Here is a 20,495-nt window from a genome sequence, read left to right on the forward strand (position 1 = left end):
GCAGTCAAGTGCTAAAGCAACCCTTCATTCTCTAGCCCAATGTACTTAATTTTAACACCATTTAGAGTATCATGAGGTCAGAATGAGAATAATAAGAATGTCTTTAATTTTATCATTAAAAAATCAATATTAACAAAATATACATATAAAACTGACACTAAAACAATGCATTTTCAGCTGTCCTCAAAATCCCATTTTAAAGCCGTAACCATTTTTTCCACAGCTACATCATTAACTCAACTATTGGTTTTGTTTCCTGTAATACAGTAGTTGAACAATTAATAAAAGGAGAAATTAATTCAGAAGCACATTTCATATATGTAATCTGCTTAAGTAGCAATCACAGTTCAATTGATTTTTAAATTCAGATTATTGTTTGTTAATTTCAATCTTCAAATTTGTAGACAGGACAACCAAAATGTCAAAGAAGTGAATTTTAGAGTGCAGAGGAAAATACACAAAAAACCCCAACTGGCAATAACTAATTGGGTTCAGACTGGACCCTGAAAGGATAGGATTTTAAGATGTTAACAAGCGATAGGTGGAATTAGGGGAGATGTAGTTTGTCTTTCCAGTTCCTTGCTGAAGGTAACTGTCTTGCTGGAGGTTCTCTAGAGAACTGGCAGAGGCTGCACATTCTCAGAGCATGGTTGTCAAAGGCGACTTCAGCTACCCAAACACCTTGTGGGAAGAGATGTGATCAGTTGTGAAGCTTCCCCGCTTGCACTGAAGAGCTCTATCTGACTCAAGAAATCTATGGGCCGACCAGGGTAAGGCACTCCTGGGCTTTTTCTGGCCAAAGGAGATGATTTAGTGAGCAACCTGAGGATCAAAGGGAAGCTAGGTGACAGTGACCAGAGACCACTTTCTCCATCCATCACAAGACAGGGAAATCAGTTAGCAGGGTAGAAATCCTTGATGTTAGGAAAACTATCTTCTACAAGCTTAGGAGATTGGTTGGTGGGGCCCTGCAGGACCATGACCCGATGGGGAAGGATATCCAAGATAAATGTTCACTAGGCCTGTGCAAGTTGGCAGCAATCTGATTCGGCTTCAGATCCGGCCGCTTTTGATGGCCATGATCCAATCTGGAGCTCTGGACCAGGTTTCTGCCTCGATCCAGCCAAAGCAGATGCGAAGCTTCAGAGCTGCCCCGGAGATCTGGCCATAGGGTATAATGGGGAAACAATGAAATAGCTATAACTTTGTTGTTTTTTGTCCAATTTGGATGAAACTTGAAGGAATGGTAGCCTTTTGCTGAGAGCTTGAAACCTGTCAAGTTTCAAGAAGATCAGTGCAGCAGTTTGGGGGGAACAGCACCCCAAATTCTTGAAAGCAAAACTCATGTCACGGCTGTGTGTTATAACACAGAGGGGTCAAAACTGCAGGGGTGGTAGCTCTTACTGAGGCCACAAAGCCTGCCAAGTTTCAAGGAGATAGGTGCAGGGGTTTGGGGGGAACTGCATCTCAAGCTGCGAACAAAAACTCATGCCATGTGTGACACTGCGTGTGTTAAGGTGCAGTGGGGTGACAGTTGCAGGGATGGTGGCCCCTGCTGAGGCCACTACGCCTGCCAGCTGTCGAGGAGATTGGTGCAGAAGGGTTCTGGGGCCCTGCACTCCTAGCTGCTGACAGGCAAAACTCATGCCAAGACTGTCTCTGTCCTGGGGCAGTTGATTGTCTGTCTTGGTTCTTTCCTTTCCTTAGCCTGGTTTTGTAGGTGCTAATTGCTGCTCATTAAGTCGTTATATAGTACCTAGGTCCTCTGTATTGAGCTGGACCCTGAGTGAATCAAGATCGATTGATTAGTAACTGGTAACACAGTAGCTTAGCAGCCAGGCCTGCAGTAGTGTCTCCCCTCCCCACCCCAAGACAGACACAGTCAAGTCCCACAAACACCCAGGGCATGAGTTTTGTTTGTCCACAGCTTGAGGGGCAGTTCCCCCCAAACCCCTGCACAGCTCTTCTTGAAACTTGGCAGGATTTGTGCCCTCAGTAAGAGCTACTAGAAGTGCAGTTTTGACCCCCCAAACTGCTGCACTGATCTTTTTGAAATATGGCAGGCTTCATGCTCTCTGTAGAGTCTACCATTCCTGAAAATGTTATCCAAATCAGACAAAAAACAACAAAGTTATAGATATTTTATTGTTTCCCCATTATACCCTATGGCTGGATCTCCGAGGTGGCTCTGAAGCACTTCGGAAACTCCAAACCACTTTGAGAAGCCTAACAAGGCAGTGCTTTGACCCGGATGTGCTGCTTCAGATCCCGAAGCATCTGAAGCATCTCCAGATCCGAAGCTCTGTCTGAAGCCTCACACAGCCCTAATGTTCACTCCTCAAAGATGTGATCCTTGGAGCACAAAGGAAATCCAGTCCTGTTTGTAAGAAAGGTAGGAAAAGGGCTGGGAGAGCCCCTTGACTCAAAAGGGAAGTATTGGACCTCCCGAAATTGAAGAGAGAAGCTTATAAGTGATGGAAGTCAGGAATTTCCACTGAGGAGGAGTACACAGCAATATCCTGTACCTGTAGGGAGCTGATTACAAAAGCAAAAGCAGAAACCAAATTCAAACTGGCAACAGAAATCAAGAACAATAAAAAGTCCTTCTTTAGATGTGTAGGAAGTCAGAAGAAAATAAAAGGGAAACGTAGGGACCCTGCTAAACGTAATGGGACAGCTGATAACCTACACCAAGGAGAAAATCGAGTTCCTAAATAAATAATTTGTGTTGGTATTCCACTAATCTAAGGATGTTACCCTGCTTGACAGGGTATAAGATGATCAAGGTGGTGGATGATCACTCACCCATAGTTGGTGAAGATCTCATGAGGGAACATCTGGAGAGGCTAAATATCTACAAGTCAGCAGGACCGGATGAACAGGAGTACTAAAAGTATTGGCTGGCATCATTGCACAACCAATGGCAAATCTATTTGAGAACATTCAGTGCTTGGGAGAAGTTCTAGAAGACTGGAAGAAGGCTAATGTAGTATGTATCTTCAAGAAAGGAAGGAAGACCCATGGAATTACAGGCAAATCAGTTTGACCTCAATCCCTGGAAAAATTCTGGAAAAAAATATCGAAGAATCCATCACTGATAGTCTGTGAAGGCAGTATTCTAAAAGATAGCCAACATGGCTTTGTTGCAGGCAGGTAATGCCTGACCAATCTCATTTCCCTCTATGATCAGGTAACTCACCACCTGAATAAGGGAGATGAGGCTGATGTTATATACTTGGGTTTCAAAAAGGCTTTGACTTGGTGTCCCATGATGCCTTCATGGAAAAATTGGGGAACTGTTGCCTCAACAACTTAACGGTCAGGTGGCTAGGAAACTGGCTCTGAAGCAGGACCCAGAGAGTATTAATTGACAGAATTGAGTAAACATGGCATATGGTGACAAGTGGCATTCCTTAGGGTTTGGTACTTGGACCAGTGCTTTTTAACATATTCATTAATGATTCGGAGTTGGGTGTTAAATGCATACTGACAAAATTTGTGGATGACACCAAATTATGGGGGAGTGTGGTCATGCTAGAGGATAGGCTAGGGATACAGGCTGACCTGGACAGGCTCACAAGACCATAGAATGAACATGAGCCACCAATGTAATGCCATAGCTGGCAAATAAGATACAGGCATGCATCTAACAATGCATCTCAAGCAAGGATAAGGATGTCATGCTCCCTCTCTACTCGGCTTTGGTGAGGCTGCAGCTGGACTACCGAGTCCAGTTCTGGGTGCCACACTTCAAGAAGGATGTGGAGAAGCTTGAGAGGAGTGCAGAGAAGGGCTTCATATATGATTAGAGGTCTGGAGAGCAGGTCATATGAGGAGATGCTGAGACATGGGACTGTTCAGCCTGGAGAAGAGAAAACTTAGAGGGGACTTGGTGGCAGCCTAAAAGTATATAAAAGGTACAAGTCAAGGCCTGGGGGAGCATTTGTTCACCAAGGCACCCCAGAGGAAGACAAAGAATAATGGACACAAATTGCTAGAGGATCACTTTAGATTGGACATAAAGAAAACCTTCTTTATAGTTCAAGTGTCCAGGGTCTGGAACAGACTTCCCAAAGAGGTGGTACAAGCACCTGCTCTGGCAATCTTGAAAAAACATCTGGATGCTCTCCTTGCTGGCGTCATCTGACCCCAGCAGTCTTTCCTGCCTAAGAGCAGGGGGGTTGGACCTATTGATCTTGTGAGGTCCCTTCCAGCCCCTAACACCTATAAATCTTGCCGGTAGAATGAAAACATGGTGGTAAACATAGCTATACAGGTATCTGAAGGCAGCAAACAGATACTGACTTTTATTGATTTTTTTCAAAACTACTGCCAAAAAGTATTTTAAATTTAAAAAAATCAGTATCAAGAAAAAAAATATACATATACAAACAAATGTCCATGCACGTGAAATATGTGTGTGTGTATATATATATATACGTATTATGCAGGGTGGGACTAAAGGGGGAGTAATGGCATGGATGCATCTTCCCTACCCCTTTGATTTCTGCCCCTGATCAGCAGCTTCACTGAGGGAGCCTGATTGCCTAGCACAATGTTAGACTGGGCTGGGGGAAGACAAGGGACCTGGTTAAAGGGAAATTGGGAAAAGGAACAGATGGAGAGATTTAAAGGGATAGAGGATTGACCCTTTACCCTTGGGGAGGGGGAGGGAGCCCCCCTCTCAGTACCTAGTCTGTACTTGAAGGAGCAAACACAGTGTATAGCACTACAACTGCTCCATGGGGGACTTGTATACTGGGGTCCAGAGCCACCTATGCCTGCAGCTCCTTCCACCAGTCCTGGTAATGTGCAAGAAGCAAGAAACTTTACATCTTCTGCTTGTGCAGCCACAGCAGAGCATGCTGCTCAAAGCAGCTGGAGAAGGGGCTGCCAGAGGGTGGAAGGAGGCCAGCGTGTTGTTTGCTCTTCCCCAGGCACCAATGGCTGCCCCCTTCCACCCTCTGGCAGCCCCTGCACTGGGTAGCATGCTCTACTGTGTGCAGACTTTTCAGTTTGGCTTGTCCCCCTGCTTTTTGCATGCTCCCAAGGCTAGTGGAAGGAGTCACGGGGTTAGGTGGCTCTGGAACATTGGTGTGCAGGTCTCTGAAGAAGCAGTTGTGGCAGTAGAGGATGCACTTGTTCCCTCAGGTCATGTTTCCTTAGTCATGGTGTTATTCTCTGATTTTGAGGCAAGGATATTTTGTGATATCTTTTATTGGACCAACTGTATAGCTGAGAAGAGCTGTTGGACAAACGTTCGGGCAGTCGGTGCCCTTTCTCAAGTTATCTGGTCCAACAGCTCTCCCAACTATATGGATAAATAATATTACAGAAAATCCTTCCCAGAGACTTAAAACTTAGCTTTCTTCAACAATAAGTGAAAAGCATCTCAATGGACTGGCCATGTTTAACATGGACTCAGATGTGAAAATCTCTTTTAGTGAAGTGACAATTAAACACACTGTCAAGATGCTCAAGAAAGTTTGATTCTGTTTTAAGAACCCAAATAATTAAGTAATTAGAAATGAATGTACATCTCTTATTATTTGCCCAGTCTGTTGTGTTTTATACTTAATGTACAATATAGCAAATCAATGCACATTCTAATAAAGTAATTTTTACTTTAAACTGAATAATATAGTTATTGGGCTCTCACATATTAGTTAAAGTTCTGTTTTCTTTTTAACTGGGGAAAAATGATGTACCAAACCATCTGCTCCCCTGTTTTCCCCCCACCTTCCAAAATCCTAGATCTGCCCATGTATATTATATAAATGTTAAAATAGAGCAACCCTCACTGTGGACAATTTGTGGACAACATATTTCCTTTTTCCTTTGCTCACGGTTAAATTTTGAGTGTTACTTAAGTTTCATAACTGCTGTTAGTTAAATAAGTTTTACTTTATAGATATTATCCCATTTTTTCCAGAGAGGATACTTGGAACACATGGGAGTTGAGCGGTTATGAGGATCAGGCCACACAGTGAGCCAGGGAAGTAGCAAAGGTATATTCACAATCCAGAAGTCCTTCCTTACATTCCAGCTCTAGCGCATCATATTTATGATGACCACTTCAAGTAACATCAAGGACAAAACATCCATAGTAAGAAAAAAAAAAGACATTGCCACAAAAGGTAATATAGTGAGAGGCTATAACAATAAAAACATGGTAAACAGATGTTGGCTATGAAACTATTTCAATGTGATGAAGGGATGCTGTTTGATACACTTGAAAAAAAGTAGACACTTTTAATAATTAGGAATGGAAAAATATGCAACAGAGAACAAATCTTTCCTCTGTTTTGCAGTTACAGATCTAAATTAAAACATAGCATTAAAATTTAGTTTTCAAACAAAATGTGAGACATGTAGTTTCGGATCTCTGTATAGTATTTGCAATATACTTTTAAGTTATATGATTTCTTGGCTCTAGAGAGGTATACTTCTTTGAAAACCACTATGCTATGATTCTTATGTTGATGATGATTCTTATTTTTATGTTACGATCATCGGCCTAAAGTGGAAAAATCCTGGGGAAAATATCCTTGATTAAGTGTTTGCTTAATTAGAAAAAAGCTAAAAACCTAGAGAATTATTTCTTCAACACTTAATAACAGAAAATCCTTGTAAGGAGACAGTAAATTTGTTTTGACTCAATGCTTAAAAAAATTAGAGGTCTTTTATAGGTATTATACAATGTCTGTTTAATTGGTTTGAATTTTTCTTGTAATATTATAGTTAGTTTTTGTACCTTCTTATGAATTTTAAGGATATTTTTGTTTAGGCACAATGTTATTTTTTCATATTTTGTTACAACTACAACAAATGCACATTATATCAAATACACTATTATTTTAGATGTATTATTATATTAAATAAATTATATTTTAGGCATTATTATTATACCATATATTAAATATTTGTCATAGTTAAATACACACACACTATATGATTACATATACACAGGCTGGCAGACAAGGTTAATTAGGGGGCACAATTCTGCCATCTGTCCTTTTTATCTTTACATTTAAAATGAAAAGTTCAATAATGAGAAAACACATACATGATACTCTAAACATCTGGGGTTCAATCTTAAAGGCTTTAGTTGGGCAAAGCTCCCAATGATAACTATGGCTATTTTTGTCAGTTCCATCTGGGAAAGTTAAGTTAAGACAGAATAGGAACTTCAAGATTGGACTTTTAGGTTGAAACTGGCAGGAATTGCAATAATCAGCAAACACCAAGTGTGAGATAGTGCTTATGTTAAGCAAGGCCTAGCATAATTAACAACGCACTAAAACTCCCAGAATCCTTCAAGAAGGTTGAGGAGTCAGCGATTGACATTCTGGTGATCACCTTCTGACCCTTGGATAAAATTCTGACAGTCTGATAAAAATTGCAAGCAAGCAGCTTCTGTTGTGAAAACAGGAAACCACACAGCTAAACCGCAATGATAAAAAATAACTCTATATTATGCAAGCAAAGTCTGGTACATGTTGTAGTTACGTCATTAAGATTTAACATAAGAAGCGTAAAAATTATAATAAAGAGTGTGTCACCTTATATTATAATATAGATGAGTTAACTAGTAACCAGTAGAAGTAAGAATTAGAAGTGCATATGTATATGTGTTATCGTATATAATAGTGAAGTTATGTTAGATGCCTCACTCAGAGCAGAGTGGGGACAGTTTTGTATCTTTTGTCTAAAAAAAGATAAGGGACTCCTTTTAAATGAGCTGTTGACCAGTTCTGAGACTACTAAGTCAGGCAGCTGCACTTAGCCTTCGGGTTAGAAAGCAAGGGCTTGATTTGGGAACCTCGTGAACCAACAGACCTCCTTAGTTTATGACTTTGTGAAACAATAGAAGTTTTAAATTGAACATCCAGGTCTGAGCCTGTGCTTAATTCAGTCCTTATATAATTGGGCACGAACTCACACACCAAAGATGGCCCCACTGCATCTTCTAGACACATAAAGATTTTGGGGGCAAGGAAAGTAAGTGTCTAGCTTAGATGAACAATCCTTTCTGTGCAGGGAGGCACCCAGGAAGGCATACAGCAATCCCAATGGCAAATCAAGAGGTAGCCCAGCCTTAGAGAACTACCTCATAGAAACATCCAGATCAATCCTTATAGCTAAGAGAGGAGGCATCCTAATAGGATCCAGTTCCTCAAATGGGATATATCTACCTAAACCAGACAGTCTGACAGAGAATAACATTCTCTTCAGCCATGGATCATCATGCACATCCATATGCAAAGATTAATACTGGGGGGGAGGGCGGGGCGGCACTAGTTAGCATACACAAAGTTCCCCAAGTCAATTTTATTCTCATCATCTTTGGTATCTATTAACATACCAATGTTAAGCTATGCTTATTTTTACCATGCTTCTGTGTTTGTACAAATGATGGCACTTAATATGAATATATTTTTATACTTTTGTGATCTGTCTTAAAAAGATTGTCAGTGGGTCTATACCTGAATCAGGTGTCAGGAACGATTCTCACTAGACAATGGCTATTTGTAAACCAGAAAGGCTTTGGCATGCATCTCTATCAGGGAAGAGGCAAGACTCTTAAGTGTTTACATGGAATAGAGAGCATAGCAAACAATGACTGAATGCATTTCAAACGGAAAATGCCTCAGATACATACTAATGGAGATACCCAGGTTCACTTGACTGGTCCAAAGTGAAGAGGAAATAATATGCAGAGATTGATATCTCTGTCCTTCTTGAACAGAATAAAGAATAGTTGAGAGAAATATGATTAGAGGTTTATCTGTCTGGAAAGAGAAACTGTTGGTAAGGACAAGTATATTGCTATCTTCCTTGAATCTAAGCATGATTAGGAAAGACACCTCATTTCTCAGTCAGATGTGTATCTGGAAAGGAAATCGCGTGAAAAGATTGTAAATATATCTGTCCTTCTTGAACAGATGAGGAAATCATGATAAGGGAAGACTTTCAGGGAAAAGAGCTGCCTAGGAATGCTGGCCTTTAAGAGAAGATTGTAGTCGCCAGCAGAGAAAGCTGGTGACAACCTGGGAGGAACAGGCAGGAGTATTAACTATTATAAACACTAACAGAACTCATGGAGAAGCTGTTTCATAATAGAGAGTAGGGGGTGCGAAGCAGGCCCTATTTGATTTGGATTCAGCCCAAATCAGGGACAGTGATTTGATTTGTTGATTCAGACCACTGTCCCTGATTCGATCTGGCTGAATCCAAATCTGAAGATTCAGAGAATCAGCGATTCAGACACCGACACAGCTTTAAAAGTTTTTTCTACATACCTTGAGGTAGCAGGTATGGCTCGTGAACACTGTGATGCTGGGGCGGGTGGAGCATTGCACAGGAGTGCAGGGGGGCCCTCCATGTGCGCTCAATGGCAAACCCAGAAGTGGACCAGAAATACTTCTGGTCTACTTCCGGGTCTGCTGGGGAGCATGCTGGGGGCCCCCCATGCCTCCCTGGCTCAATGATTGGCTGTGAGGGCCCCAGGTGTCACCCCACACCCAGGAGGCATCAGTTGCTGAGCTTGGGGGTGAGGGGGTTCCCCACCGGCAGACCCATAGTGGACTGGAAGTGCTTTTTGTCCACTTCTGGGTCTGCTGCCAAGCACACCAGGAAGTCCCCCACACTTTTGTGGCACACTCTATGAGCCCCAGCACCATAGCATTCATGATCCCCTGCTACCTAGAGATATGTAGAAAAAACATTTAAAGCCGTCTGTCTCTATGTCTGAATCGCTGAACCTTTCCAAATCTCTCTGAATTGATTCAGAGGGTTCTCACTCAATTTGGAGAGGTTAAAGGGTCCTCTGATTTTATTTGGATTCAGAGATTCAGCCACTGAATTGGGCCGAATCTGTCCTGAATTGAATCAGGGACCGAAGCTTAGCACAGTCCTAACAGAGATCTAGGTGAGATTTTTCTTCTTTTATTATTTCATATTTCACTCCAAACCTAACAGTTTCTTTTTCTTATGTGGTCTATCTCATGTAATGAATTTTATTTCTGTTTTATACCCCACTGATTGTCTTGTGGTAAGAATGATTTCAGGGCAGCCAACAACTAGAGGCATGCCACAGAGATGGCATACCTCATTCTTTTTTTTTTTTTTGCAGCTCTGGGATGATTTTGGAAAGCTAGAAGGGCCTTTCTCCAGCTAAGTAAGGCCTTGTCAGGCAGACCCAGATGACTGCCTGGGGCTGGGACAGAAAGGGGGCCTGAAAAATCCAAAAAAAATTACAATTGCAAAAAATGTTTTAATATTGCACATATACATATACCTAATACTGTGTCTTTATTTCCCTGAATTCAATGATTGAAGCTGTTGGTGATTTTTTTTCTGTTGTCCAATTATTATTGTCATTACCTCTGATGAAGCGGGGCCCAATATTAAAAGTTTGCCTGGGAACTCCAGGAGTCTAGGTATGGCACTGTGGTCACGTTACCGGTTAGACTGGGATTCTGTCCAGGAGATAAGTCTTTTTGGAACAAGATCTAATCTCTACCTGAAGACGTATAGTCAGAGTGCTGGGACTTGAAACTCTGAGATCACCCCCAGGATCACAGCAATTAGATAAAAAGAGGAAGTGCTAGGAAGCTGCTTCATAATACAGAGCTAGGTGTTGCCCAATTTTTGTCCAAAAGCCTGTCTATAAAGTGTGGGCCCCACACTTCCAATTTCTCAGGAGAGTACCTGAGCTCCCTCTGCTCCCTTCTTGAACAGAATAAAGGTCCCCTCTACACATTACATACATCACAAGGCCCATGGACTTGGGCAGGGCTGACAGCATCATTCACCCTAAGACTTAAAAATGAACAGTCAAGGGTGAAAGATTCAGGGGGCTGTTTAATTCAAAATAAATAAATAATACTAAGAGCAGAGAGTAAATGTTCAAGGTTCCTATCCTCTCAGGGCAGAACCCAGTCTCACTGGGCCAGAGCTAGGCTTTTTGGGTGCAGACAGAAGTGCAGCTCCATACTGCACCTGAGAACACCTTGCAAGAAGTGCTCTGAGTTACAACAATCCCACGGACCAAACAGAAGTTCACTGATAGTTCCAGGGGGAGGGGAATCTAGCCCTGGCTGCAGCCTACAACTGTTTTCTCCTAGAAGTAGTCTCTTCTACCTGCCAGCTCCCTGCCAACCCTGCTGTTTTCAGAATGGGAGGGGGGAAAGAAAGGGAGCAGAGGGAGCTCATTCTAGGGGTTCTCCAGCCAGCACTGGAGTGTGCGGTAGATGAATTGGAGCTTCCCCACAGGAGCACTGGGTACCTGGTTTGCTACCTGCTGTTGCAAGGGGAGCCTGGGTTCATAATCCTGGACTCCGCCTGCTGTTTTATTAGGGAATGATTTGGGTCTCATCAATGATACCACAAGCGTGCCTCCTATGATGTGTGTGTGGCCTAGGGCCCCCTCTATGCATTACATGTATCACACAATTGTCAGGTTAACTGTGCAATTAATACAGACTGGCTACCTGTACAAATTAATTATGAAACCATAAAAAGATCCATCCAACTATAAAGTTAGAACTGGAAAATACGTACTAACTTTACAGCTGCTTCTATTCAGCTTTAATTTGCAAATGGAGCATAGCTAGACCCCCACAGTTGGGAGCTCCAAGCCATGGGGGTGCACTATGTGCTGCACCAGCTGAGGGCCCCACAGCTGACAGAACCCCCAGCAGCAGCATCACTCCACAGACTGCTATGGATTAGAGTCCCATCAGCTGATGAAACTACCATCTGTGGCAGCGCCCCATGGTGGGGAAGGGGGACAGCCCATGGGGCACTACCACAGAAGGGAGTCTCATTAGCACCCCATGGACTTCCCTCCTCATGGGGTGCTGCCATAGATGGGAGCCCCATAAGATGATGAGTGTACCATCTGCACAATGGAAGCTGATGCAAGGGGAGCCCAGGATTATGACTGCCTACACTGGCAATAAGGCATGATAGGAAGTGATGCTGGATCCCCCAATCATGCCTCTTACCATGCAGGTGTGGCATGGCATGGCAAAAGGTGCAATTGTGTAGATTGTGCATTACAGCCCATCATACTTTTACCTGAACATTTAGAGGTGCCTCAAGAGGCAAAACAGGGTCTCAACATAAACTGAAGATTTTAGTTTTAAAAGACCAAGGAAAATTGGACCAGAACTTGGACAACTGGCATGCTGATTCACTGTTGTGCTTATAAGTGAACTAGCCCATCTTTTTTTGTGTGGGAGGCACTAGAGGTTAAAATAAACATTTTCTCAAGTATGTTTACTGACCTAAAATTAAAAACAAACACACTACAAAATCATGATGTATAATATTAGAGTACTTATATTTTCATTGAGGAATTGCTTCCCAATACATGATTAAAAATTATTTTCCCTCTGCCAAATAGCTGTTCTTTCAAAAACCTTCATATTTGATTATTTGATTTGATGATGGCAATAAATATGAAGTATGTCAAGGAAAAAACATACCAGTAATCCTGCACTTGTATGGGGGATAGTATCTTAACCCATTATTTCATTAATCTAGTTTTATTGATACTGACGTGTTTGAAAAGAGGTTTTCTTAAAACATGTAAGAAAGTCTCTGGCAAAAATCAGGACATCAAAAAATTTAAGACTTACTGTTTACAAAGACTGCAAATCTTAAAAATGATAGATAACGTTCTCCCTCTATTGGATTCCAGCCAATATCCGGGTATCCTTTGGCTAGCAGCACTGGGCAGCTCTGAAGGCCACAACCTGCCAAATAGGTGACAACCTGGCAAGAAAAAAAATTAAAAGTTAGAAATATGTATTTCTATCTGCCTCTGAAAAATAATGTTGTTTCACTTAAGGTTCACTTAAGGTAAAGAGGGTATCAGTTTCATGTTATAGATTTTAGATCCCCTGCCAGTGAAAAAATCTATAGTCTTTTTATGATTAAGATGACCCACTCCTATGAGGAAAACATCTATAAAACAAAATACAGTGCTTGAGGTTTTTTTCAGATTTCAAGTTAAAAGAATATAAAGCTGTTAAAGCAATTAAATTAGAGAGTACAAATTTAACAACTGAAAATTATGGTTCTTGCTCTTTATTACATGTCCAGCATTACACAGTGGGAAACAATTTTTAAGTATTCTGGGTAAACAACTGAGCCTATCAAAGCTTTTGCCACTGACATCAATAGGGGCAAAATGTCAGTTCTGTTTCACAAATTGTGAAAATGAAGCCAAAAGACAAAACAAAATGGAAATACAAGTAATTAAATTATGCAGACATGTAAATACTTTCAACAAATAACAGTCCTAAGTTCTAGCAAGAATCAAATTAGGATTCCTACTATGTCTGCTACAATATTTATTAAAAAGAGACTGAATATTTATTCAGCTTATTTATTCAGAATATTTATAAAGCTCTTTTTATAGCTTTAAAAAGAGATGTACTCAAATTTAATTTAGAAGTCTAGAGGTGAATTCCTAAAACAATGCATAGAAAAGTATCCTTACGTAGAATATACGGTTATTTAATCCCTAGTGAGTCTAATATTCCAAGAAGAGATCCATTTCTTTATTTAAGAGTATTTCTAGTGCAGTTCTTAAATATATTTTGAAATTGCTAATGAGCATATTACTCATTTTGTTAACCTATAAAAGAAATATAAGCAAACTACTATGCATCCATAATATAGGGCATCATCTACTTAATTCTCTCCAGTGTTTGTTATAGGCACAAACCATGGCTGGGGAACTATGGAAGCCCTAAATATATTCATTTTTCCAGGAAAGCATAGTGGTCATTGTTCTGATCCAAGGGAGCTGTTGTTTTGGAATAGCTGGTTCTCGATGGAACAGGAATATCCCCCTCCAGAATCTCACTTTTTTGGATGTGTGTAAAATAAGTAGCAGATATTAACACAAAAAACAACTTTTTTTAAGGAAAGAGAGCATCATTATGATTATATAGTCCATTCTACTTCTAATCCCACCTATTAAATCTTGCCCATTAAGTACCAATGTGTATTATACTGGCAAAATACAGAATAGAAAGGAGTTTATAAGAAAGGCAGGGAAAGATTAAATAAATAATATTCACAAAGGAACATGGTAATTTTGAGCATTTTATGCCACTGTTGGTCACACCATTAAGCCATGGGGTAACCATTTTAACCATTTTATATTATGTATATGCACACACAAAAGCTATTTTAAAAGAAAATTAAGGCTGCAAAGGCTGTTCAGTGACTGACAATGCCAGAAATTAATGTTACCTGCAACATAGAGACTTCAATTACATGCTATATTTGTTCTGTAGCACTCCTACCTCATTCCATGACATGTGCCCATTCTCTGGGCAGAGGGAGACCCTCACACATGTGTTCCTCCAGTGTGCCTGGTTGTAGCCCCTGCACCTCCTCCTCCTCCAGAACCTCCTGTTGAGGTTTTGGCTGCACTTTTCTCTTCACTTATTTATTTTTGCACCATCCATGGCCCCATCACACCCCAGGACCTCCTGGTCAGCCTCCTCCTGGTCCTGGCTGACTATTTTACCAGGAAGGAGGCTCTGGCTGGGAAGGTCCCCAGGGACTGCAGAGCCATTTTCCTGGGTCTCATCCATTCCTGTCTCTGAGCGGAGCACCATTGGGCAGCAGCCACTGGCTCTCTGGCCACCTTTGAGTCGGTGGGTGCTATCTGGGGTACTCTGCTCCGTGTCTCCCAGTGGTACACTCCTTTTGAAATTTTAGTCCACTTGCATGTCCCTTTTGTCATTTTTTGTTCCCTAAAATCATTTGTTGCTCTTCTTCTTTCACCATCCCACTAAGTGGCAGCTCTTAGTGATGTAGTAGGCATGGGCCCACATACTCGAAGGCAACAAATAGGCCTACTACATTCAGTGAACAGGGCAGACAGTGCTCACTGAATGAATAGCTATTCCATATTTCTTTTTTATCTTATCTTCATGATTCTGTGCATTGCCTATTTACCATATACTTTCCAAACCTGCATTGGAAAGAAAATCATTTATTTCTTGTGGTTTTTTCTATACTATCTAAGCACTTCACAAACTTTAATGAAACTATCTTCAAAACACCTCTGCAACAGAAAGCAGTACTGCCCATACTATATAGATTGAATGCTGAGTCACAGAGGAATTAAGCCAAAACTGTAAAAGCCAATGCTTTTCTGATTATAAATTAATAATCACATTTTCAAACTCAATTTTAAGTTAGGCAGCTTTTTCTCTGAGTAAGGGGATAGCTATAAATAGAGACCTTAAACTGCAGTTTTTTCTCAAATCCCAAAAGGAGACTTGAATAACCAAGAAAAAGGCCCAAATCATGAAGAAGCACTAAAAATACTAAAATAAAAAAGCGTCCTCTGTTACTGATGTTAACTTAGCCCAAAGCTAAGAATTTTCTTCTGCCTAAAAATGTTTGCTAGGTACAGACATTACACTTTTACTGGTATAAGTGATTGGAAACCAGTCTATACCTATAACAGCAGTTTGGCATACACATAGACTACTTTAAAAATGGCAGGACCCAGTCTAAGATTTGCCCTCCCCACCAAAAAGTGAACGTATGTTCGGTTTGTTACTAATCTAAACTATGCTGCTTATAGAAAACCACATAAATTTAGTTTGTTTCTGCCTCAGGCTTTTTGAGTGTCCGTACCTAGCTGTCAAGACATATATTTTTAGTTAGATTAAAACTATTACAAGTATAAACAAAGACAAGTCCTTATTAAAAAGCCAGATTTGAATTTCTGGAGTCAAACTTCATAGATATAATAGAACTGATACAGACATGTCGAGCAAAACATTCCTGATTTTAGGAGTTCAAAATATAAATTTTCATAATATTTTTGAGGGCTACTGATTATAAAGATGTAGTTTCACAGGATTTTGGGTTTTTTGGGAAAAGGCTAATAAGTTGAATCCAAATGGTTTCACTGTTGGTTTTGAACATCTTCCAATAAAACTGGCAGGACTCCAACAGAATTATGCCAGTTCACATGATGGGTGGTTTCCAGGATCTGGGGCTCCAGAGCTGGAGATTGGAGGCTTTCCAGATCTCTGCAAGTCTTAACTTGACACCAAGCTTCTAGGGCTTCTGAGCTCCTAACATGCATACCTTCCACACCTGGTGAGTAGCCCTGGAAGATTCCTAGGAACTGCAGGAAGAGCTCACCACTACCATGACAGAGTAATGACCCTTCATGGTACCTGCAGGTGCTACAATGTTACAGAGCAAATGATTCTACTCTGCATAGTTGCACAATTATGTTTAGATTACAGATCAACCTTGTGTATAAATCAAGACTGATACTAGTGGCTAAATTTGAAGGTTGATTTATAAACTGGTATAATATAGCACTTTTTATCATTCAGTTTGAGACACAAAAAGAACCAATATTTCAGAATGCTAATTTATATTATATTATTTTATATATAGTATATTATTTTATAGCACTTTCTATGTTCAAACACAGCCCCAATTTATTTCTGTTACAGTTATGAATATTAAGCAGTTCTGCAATAACGGTCTCAGGGGTCTTAAGTTGGCAACCAGAAAATGAGGTGAGCAGTTAAACCAGTTTTCATTTTTGAGTATGACAGTAATTGATTTCTCAGTATTACTTAGGAACTGCTTGCAGATGTCAAAAAACAAAACAAAATGGAACTTCAAACTTTGCACACTCCCGTGCTGAGCCCAGCACCTGCCCAGAAGTGGCACTGCATTAATTGGATCCGACTCGCTCAACATCTGTGTAGATCAGGTGCTTTAGTGGCGCTTTTGTGGTGCTTTTATATAATATCTGATTGAATAACCTTTAGATAAAAGTGCTAAACAGCCACAGTGAAGTGCCTAATCTATGCAGATACTAAGGAGCTAGGTCATCATAACATCCTGCTTCTTTCAGTAAAGCACTTTTTTTTTTTTTAACATCTGCAAACAGTGGCAGGGACAGTAGTAGAATCCAATTTCCCAGGGCAGAATTCAGTTGCCTTTTTAAAAGACCATCCTTTCTTTTCCTGTAGTCCTTCCCTCTCTCACTGCACATCTTTCAACTTTTGCAACAAATTAAGTCTTATAGACTTCTTAAACCTTGTTCCGTCAATTTGGCATTTCCTCACTTGAGTTCCTGAGTTTGAAACGTTAAAATTATTTTAATAGGTTTTCTATGGGCAATTTAAAACTTAAAAAAAAAAAGGCAAATTGAAAAATTCCTACACATGGATGGTTCATATTGACCTTGATGTGGGTCATCAGTGAGGTTTGAAGTTTTGGAACTATAGTGCAGATTTTTTACAACTTGAGCTAGTAGAATAGCTCATAGAAGTAGTACGCTGTTACGTCTATGTTTTTCCACAGTATATGGAAAAATACACACACACTTTGCCAGTGGGTTTCACAGATATTTACTGTCCGCAGTAGAATCAGCAAAGCTTGGCATCGACTGCAAGCTCTTTAAAGGCTGTGTACTCCAGGGGTTAAAGCAGGGCTGGGCAATTATTTCAGCTGGAAGTCTGCTTAATGGATTTTAGTGGGCTGTTGAGGACTGCAAGGGTGCCCTTTCATAGGTGCCCAGCACCTGATCACCATGTTGAGACTGAAAGTCCTGCCCTAACCCCTGACCTTTGCCACTGGAAGTCCCTCCCCTTCCTCTGGAAGTACTACTTTTGTGGGGGTGGTTGCCATCTTAGAACTGGGGAAAAAAACAAATCACGCACTAAAAATCAAACATCTACTATAACATAGTGGGATGGGGGGAGGTGAGGGAGGGTGGTGTGGGAGCCCATGCAGGCTGAGTACACCGGCAGCATGTTGTTCTGGGAACTGCATGTGGCAGCAGGAAGCGGGGCCAAGCTGCTGGCTTCATTGCAGGGGGTTCTGAGCATCTCACATGCAGCTCCCAGGACCCAGCGATGGAGTCAGCAGCCTGGTCCTGCTTCCTGCCACTATGTGCAGTTTCTGGAAATCTGCAGGGGAGCAGGTAGAGGAGCTGGCCTGACTCCATTGTGCAGGGCTCCCCACCACTTCCAGTAGAGTCCTGGGAGCTGAATGTGGCAGCAGGGAAGGCCATTGGCTCCATTGCACAGGGCCTCCCCCCAGTGGCGCATGAATCCTGGGAGCTGCATCTGAGCTGCAGGGAGCCTTGTGTGATGGAGCCAATGGCCTGGGCCCATGGTCCAGGTTTTTAACTCCCACCCAGCTGCAGCTTACCCCCCCCCCAGCCTCCCTACTTGCTGCCCAGAGTTAAGCAGCAGGGACAGAAAGAGGAGCTACTGGAGGTCAGGGGAGCTGAGCAGTTCCCCAGATGGCTGCAGCACTGGCAGCACCAGCCTTGCCTGGAAGCTGCATGCTGGTTGGGGCTGGGGCTGAGGCCCTCCTGTGCACATGGGTGGAAGTGCACTGAGCTGCCCTAGGGGAAGTGGGAGGGGGTTGGCCCCATGTGAAGTGTAGCAGGGGCAGCCGCAGGCTGGGCCAGATATGATTAGTTGGTTGGCAGCCACCCATGGGCTGGATGAAATTGCCCAGTGGGTCATATTTTGCCCGCCCTGGGTTAAAGCCCCAGTATCTCTAGCTACAAGCATTACTTATTTTTTTGTTTTAACTTTGCATTCTATGTACAATAAATATAGTCACATGATCTTGTGACATTTGAAAGTCATGCAGAGACTACTGAAGGAATTACAGAAGCTGCCCTACTATACTTTGATTTATTAAAAAAAAAAAAAGGAAAATCAGATTATTAATTATTTGGACATGAATAAGATAGCAAGAGTTTGTTTAAAGATGCGTGTTTGAAGATCATCAATTCCAGATTAAGTGATGCTGAAGTCCTTGGTTAAACCAAATCTTTTTGATGAGAAGTTTCTTAAATGTTTTTACGTAGGTACCAGAGTAGCAAAGACCTGCAGCATCAACTGCAGGAACAAAAAGACCTAACGGTTTAAAGTACAAGTCAGCTAAACTGTCATAACTTTAGATCCGAACAAAATAGTTTTTAAATTACAGCAGTAGTTTGCCTCCAATTATACTGGATATAAACCATAGATATTATTTCAGAACAGCTTATGGTAAAGGTGCCCCACTTACAGGGCCATGGAGGCAGTGGAAAAAGTACTCTACCATTTCTTTAACCTCAGCACAAGGAGGTGATGTGGTCTACACTACACTTCAGCTGCCTTTATCCCTGATTCCTATTGGATAGGAGGGCTGGCCAGGCCTCTGAGCCAACATGGAAGTGGACACAAACAAGATTACAATGATAAATCAGAATTATTGGATTTTATACTTACAACTTATGGGCGAGCCTTATAATGACCTCAAACCTGACAAGCCATATATTGTGACATAGTGCTACCAAAACTACGCTGAAGAGTACAATTTCCATTTTAAAAGCATTTCAAAAGAAAATGTATGGGTTATTAGTAACAGAGGATCATGCAATATAGCTCATAATGTGTCCTTACCTTCTCTAAGTCTGGTTCCTCTAAAGCTAGTGCAAGCTCATTATTGTCCATTACAGAGGCAGCAGCAACATCTAGTGGAGTGGAACCCCTCATAGATGGGAATGCTGGAGAGAAAGATGGCAGTAGACAGTAATTAAAATTATTTAGTTTGCAGTATTGATAGTCATGCAGCAGAGGGCAGCAGTTACACTGTAATCTAGATCATACTCCAAAATATTCACAAGAAGTATGTTGTACAGCAAAGATTCAACAAAGAACATTTGTAAATGATATGATGAAGGATGGGTTTACACACACATAAGTTCTGGTTTTGATTTTTTGACAAATATATGCACAAAGATATTTATTGCATGATTATTTTTAGACACAAACAAACCTGGAATAACAACTCATCAAAATAATATAAGTTAATTTTAGAGAAATGTAACTGTATGACTGTAGACCTATAACTGTATGACAGGAATATTTGTATTCCATATCTTGAAAGGATATATAATACTATTAAGAGATCATATCAGGGTTGAAAAAAATCCATATATATTCTGTTTCATTCTTTACTGTCACCTACTACTCTTATTATTAAATTATTTCTTTCTTGGGCACACAAAAACTAGTAATCATGCACTCCCAGACTTTGAGAAAAGAATCTGAAACTTTAGGTCATATGACTCAACTTCAGAGAAAGATTTTTAGACTACTACATTTTTTAAAATAAAAAATAATATAGGTGACGTCCTCATATTCCTTTGGCTGATGAGGGCAGCATAAAGGCCAGGCTAAAGAGGCCATTATAAAGATTAAATTATTACAAAATTAACTGCATTAAAGGGAAGCTATATCAATTAATAAGAATTTGGTCCTAAAGCTTTCAAAATATTAGATAATCCAGATTCAGATTTTTCTGTTTGTAATTCAACTCAGAGCAGTCTAATTACAGAAAGAAAGAAAGCAAGCAAGCAAGCAAGCAAGCTAAGTCTTTGCATTAACATGAATCCTAAAAGTAGATTTAAA

At 40.9% G+C, this 20,495-nt stretch overlaps 1 protein-coding gene across 12 annotated transcripts in view; it reads right to left on the minus strand.

Moving 5' to 3' along the window:
• Positions 1-20,495, minus strand: part of RYR3 (ryanodine receptor 3) — a 541,049-nt gene that overhangs the window by 190,875 nt on the left and 329,679 nt on the right. For all 12 annotated transcript variants that reach the window (XM_090033490.1, XM_090033491.1, XM_090033488.1 and 9 more), the window contains exons 42-43: positions 19,485-19,588; positions 12,648-12,783 (exon numbers count right to left, since the gene is read on the minus strand). In XM_090033490.1, the coding sequence (XP_089889616.1) occupies positions 12,648-12,783; positions 19,485-19,588 (240 nt within the window). The remainder of the gene's footprint in view (positions 1-12,647; positions 12,784-19,484; positions 19,589-20,495) is intronic.

Source organism: Crocodylus siamensis, chromosome 2, assembly GCF_052110815.1.
Source record: "Crocodylus siamensis isolate JL-2025a chromosome 2, ASM5211081v1, whole genome shotgun sequence".
Lineage (NCBI taxonomy): Eukaryota > Metazoa > Chordata > Crocodylia > Crocodylidae > Crocodylus > Crocodylus siamensis.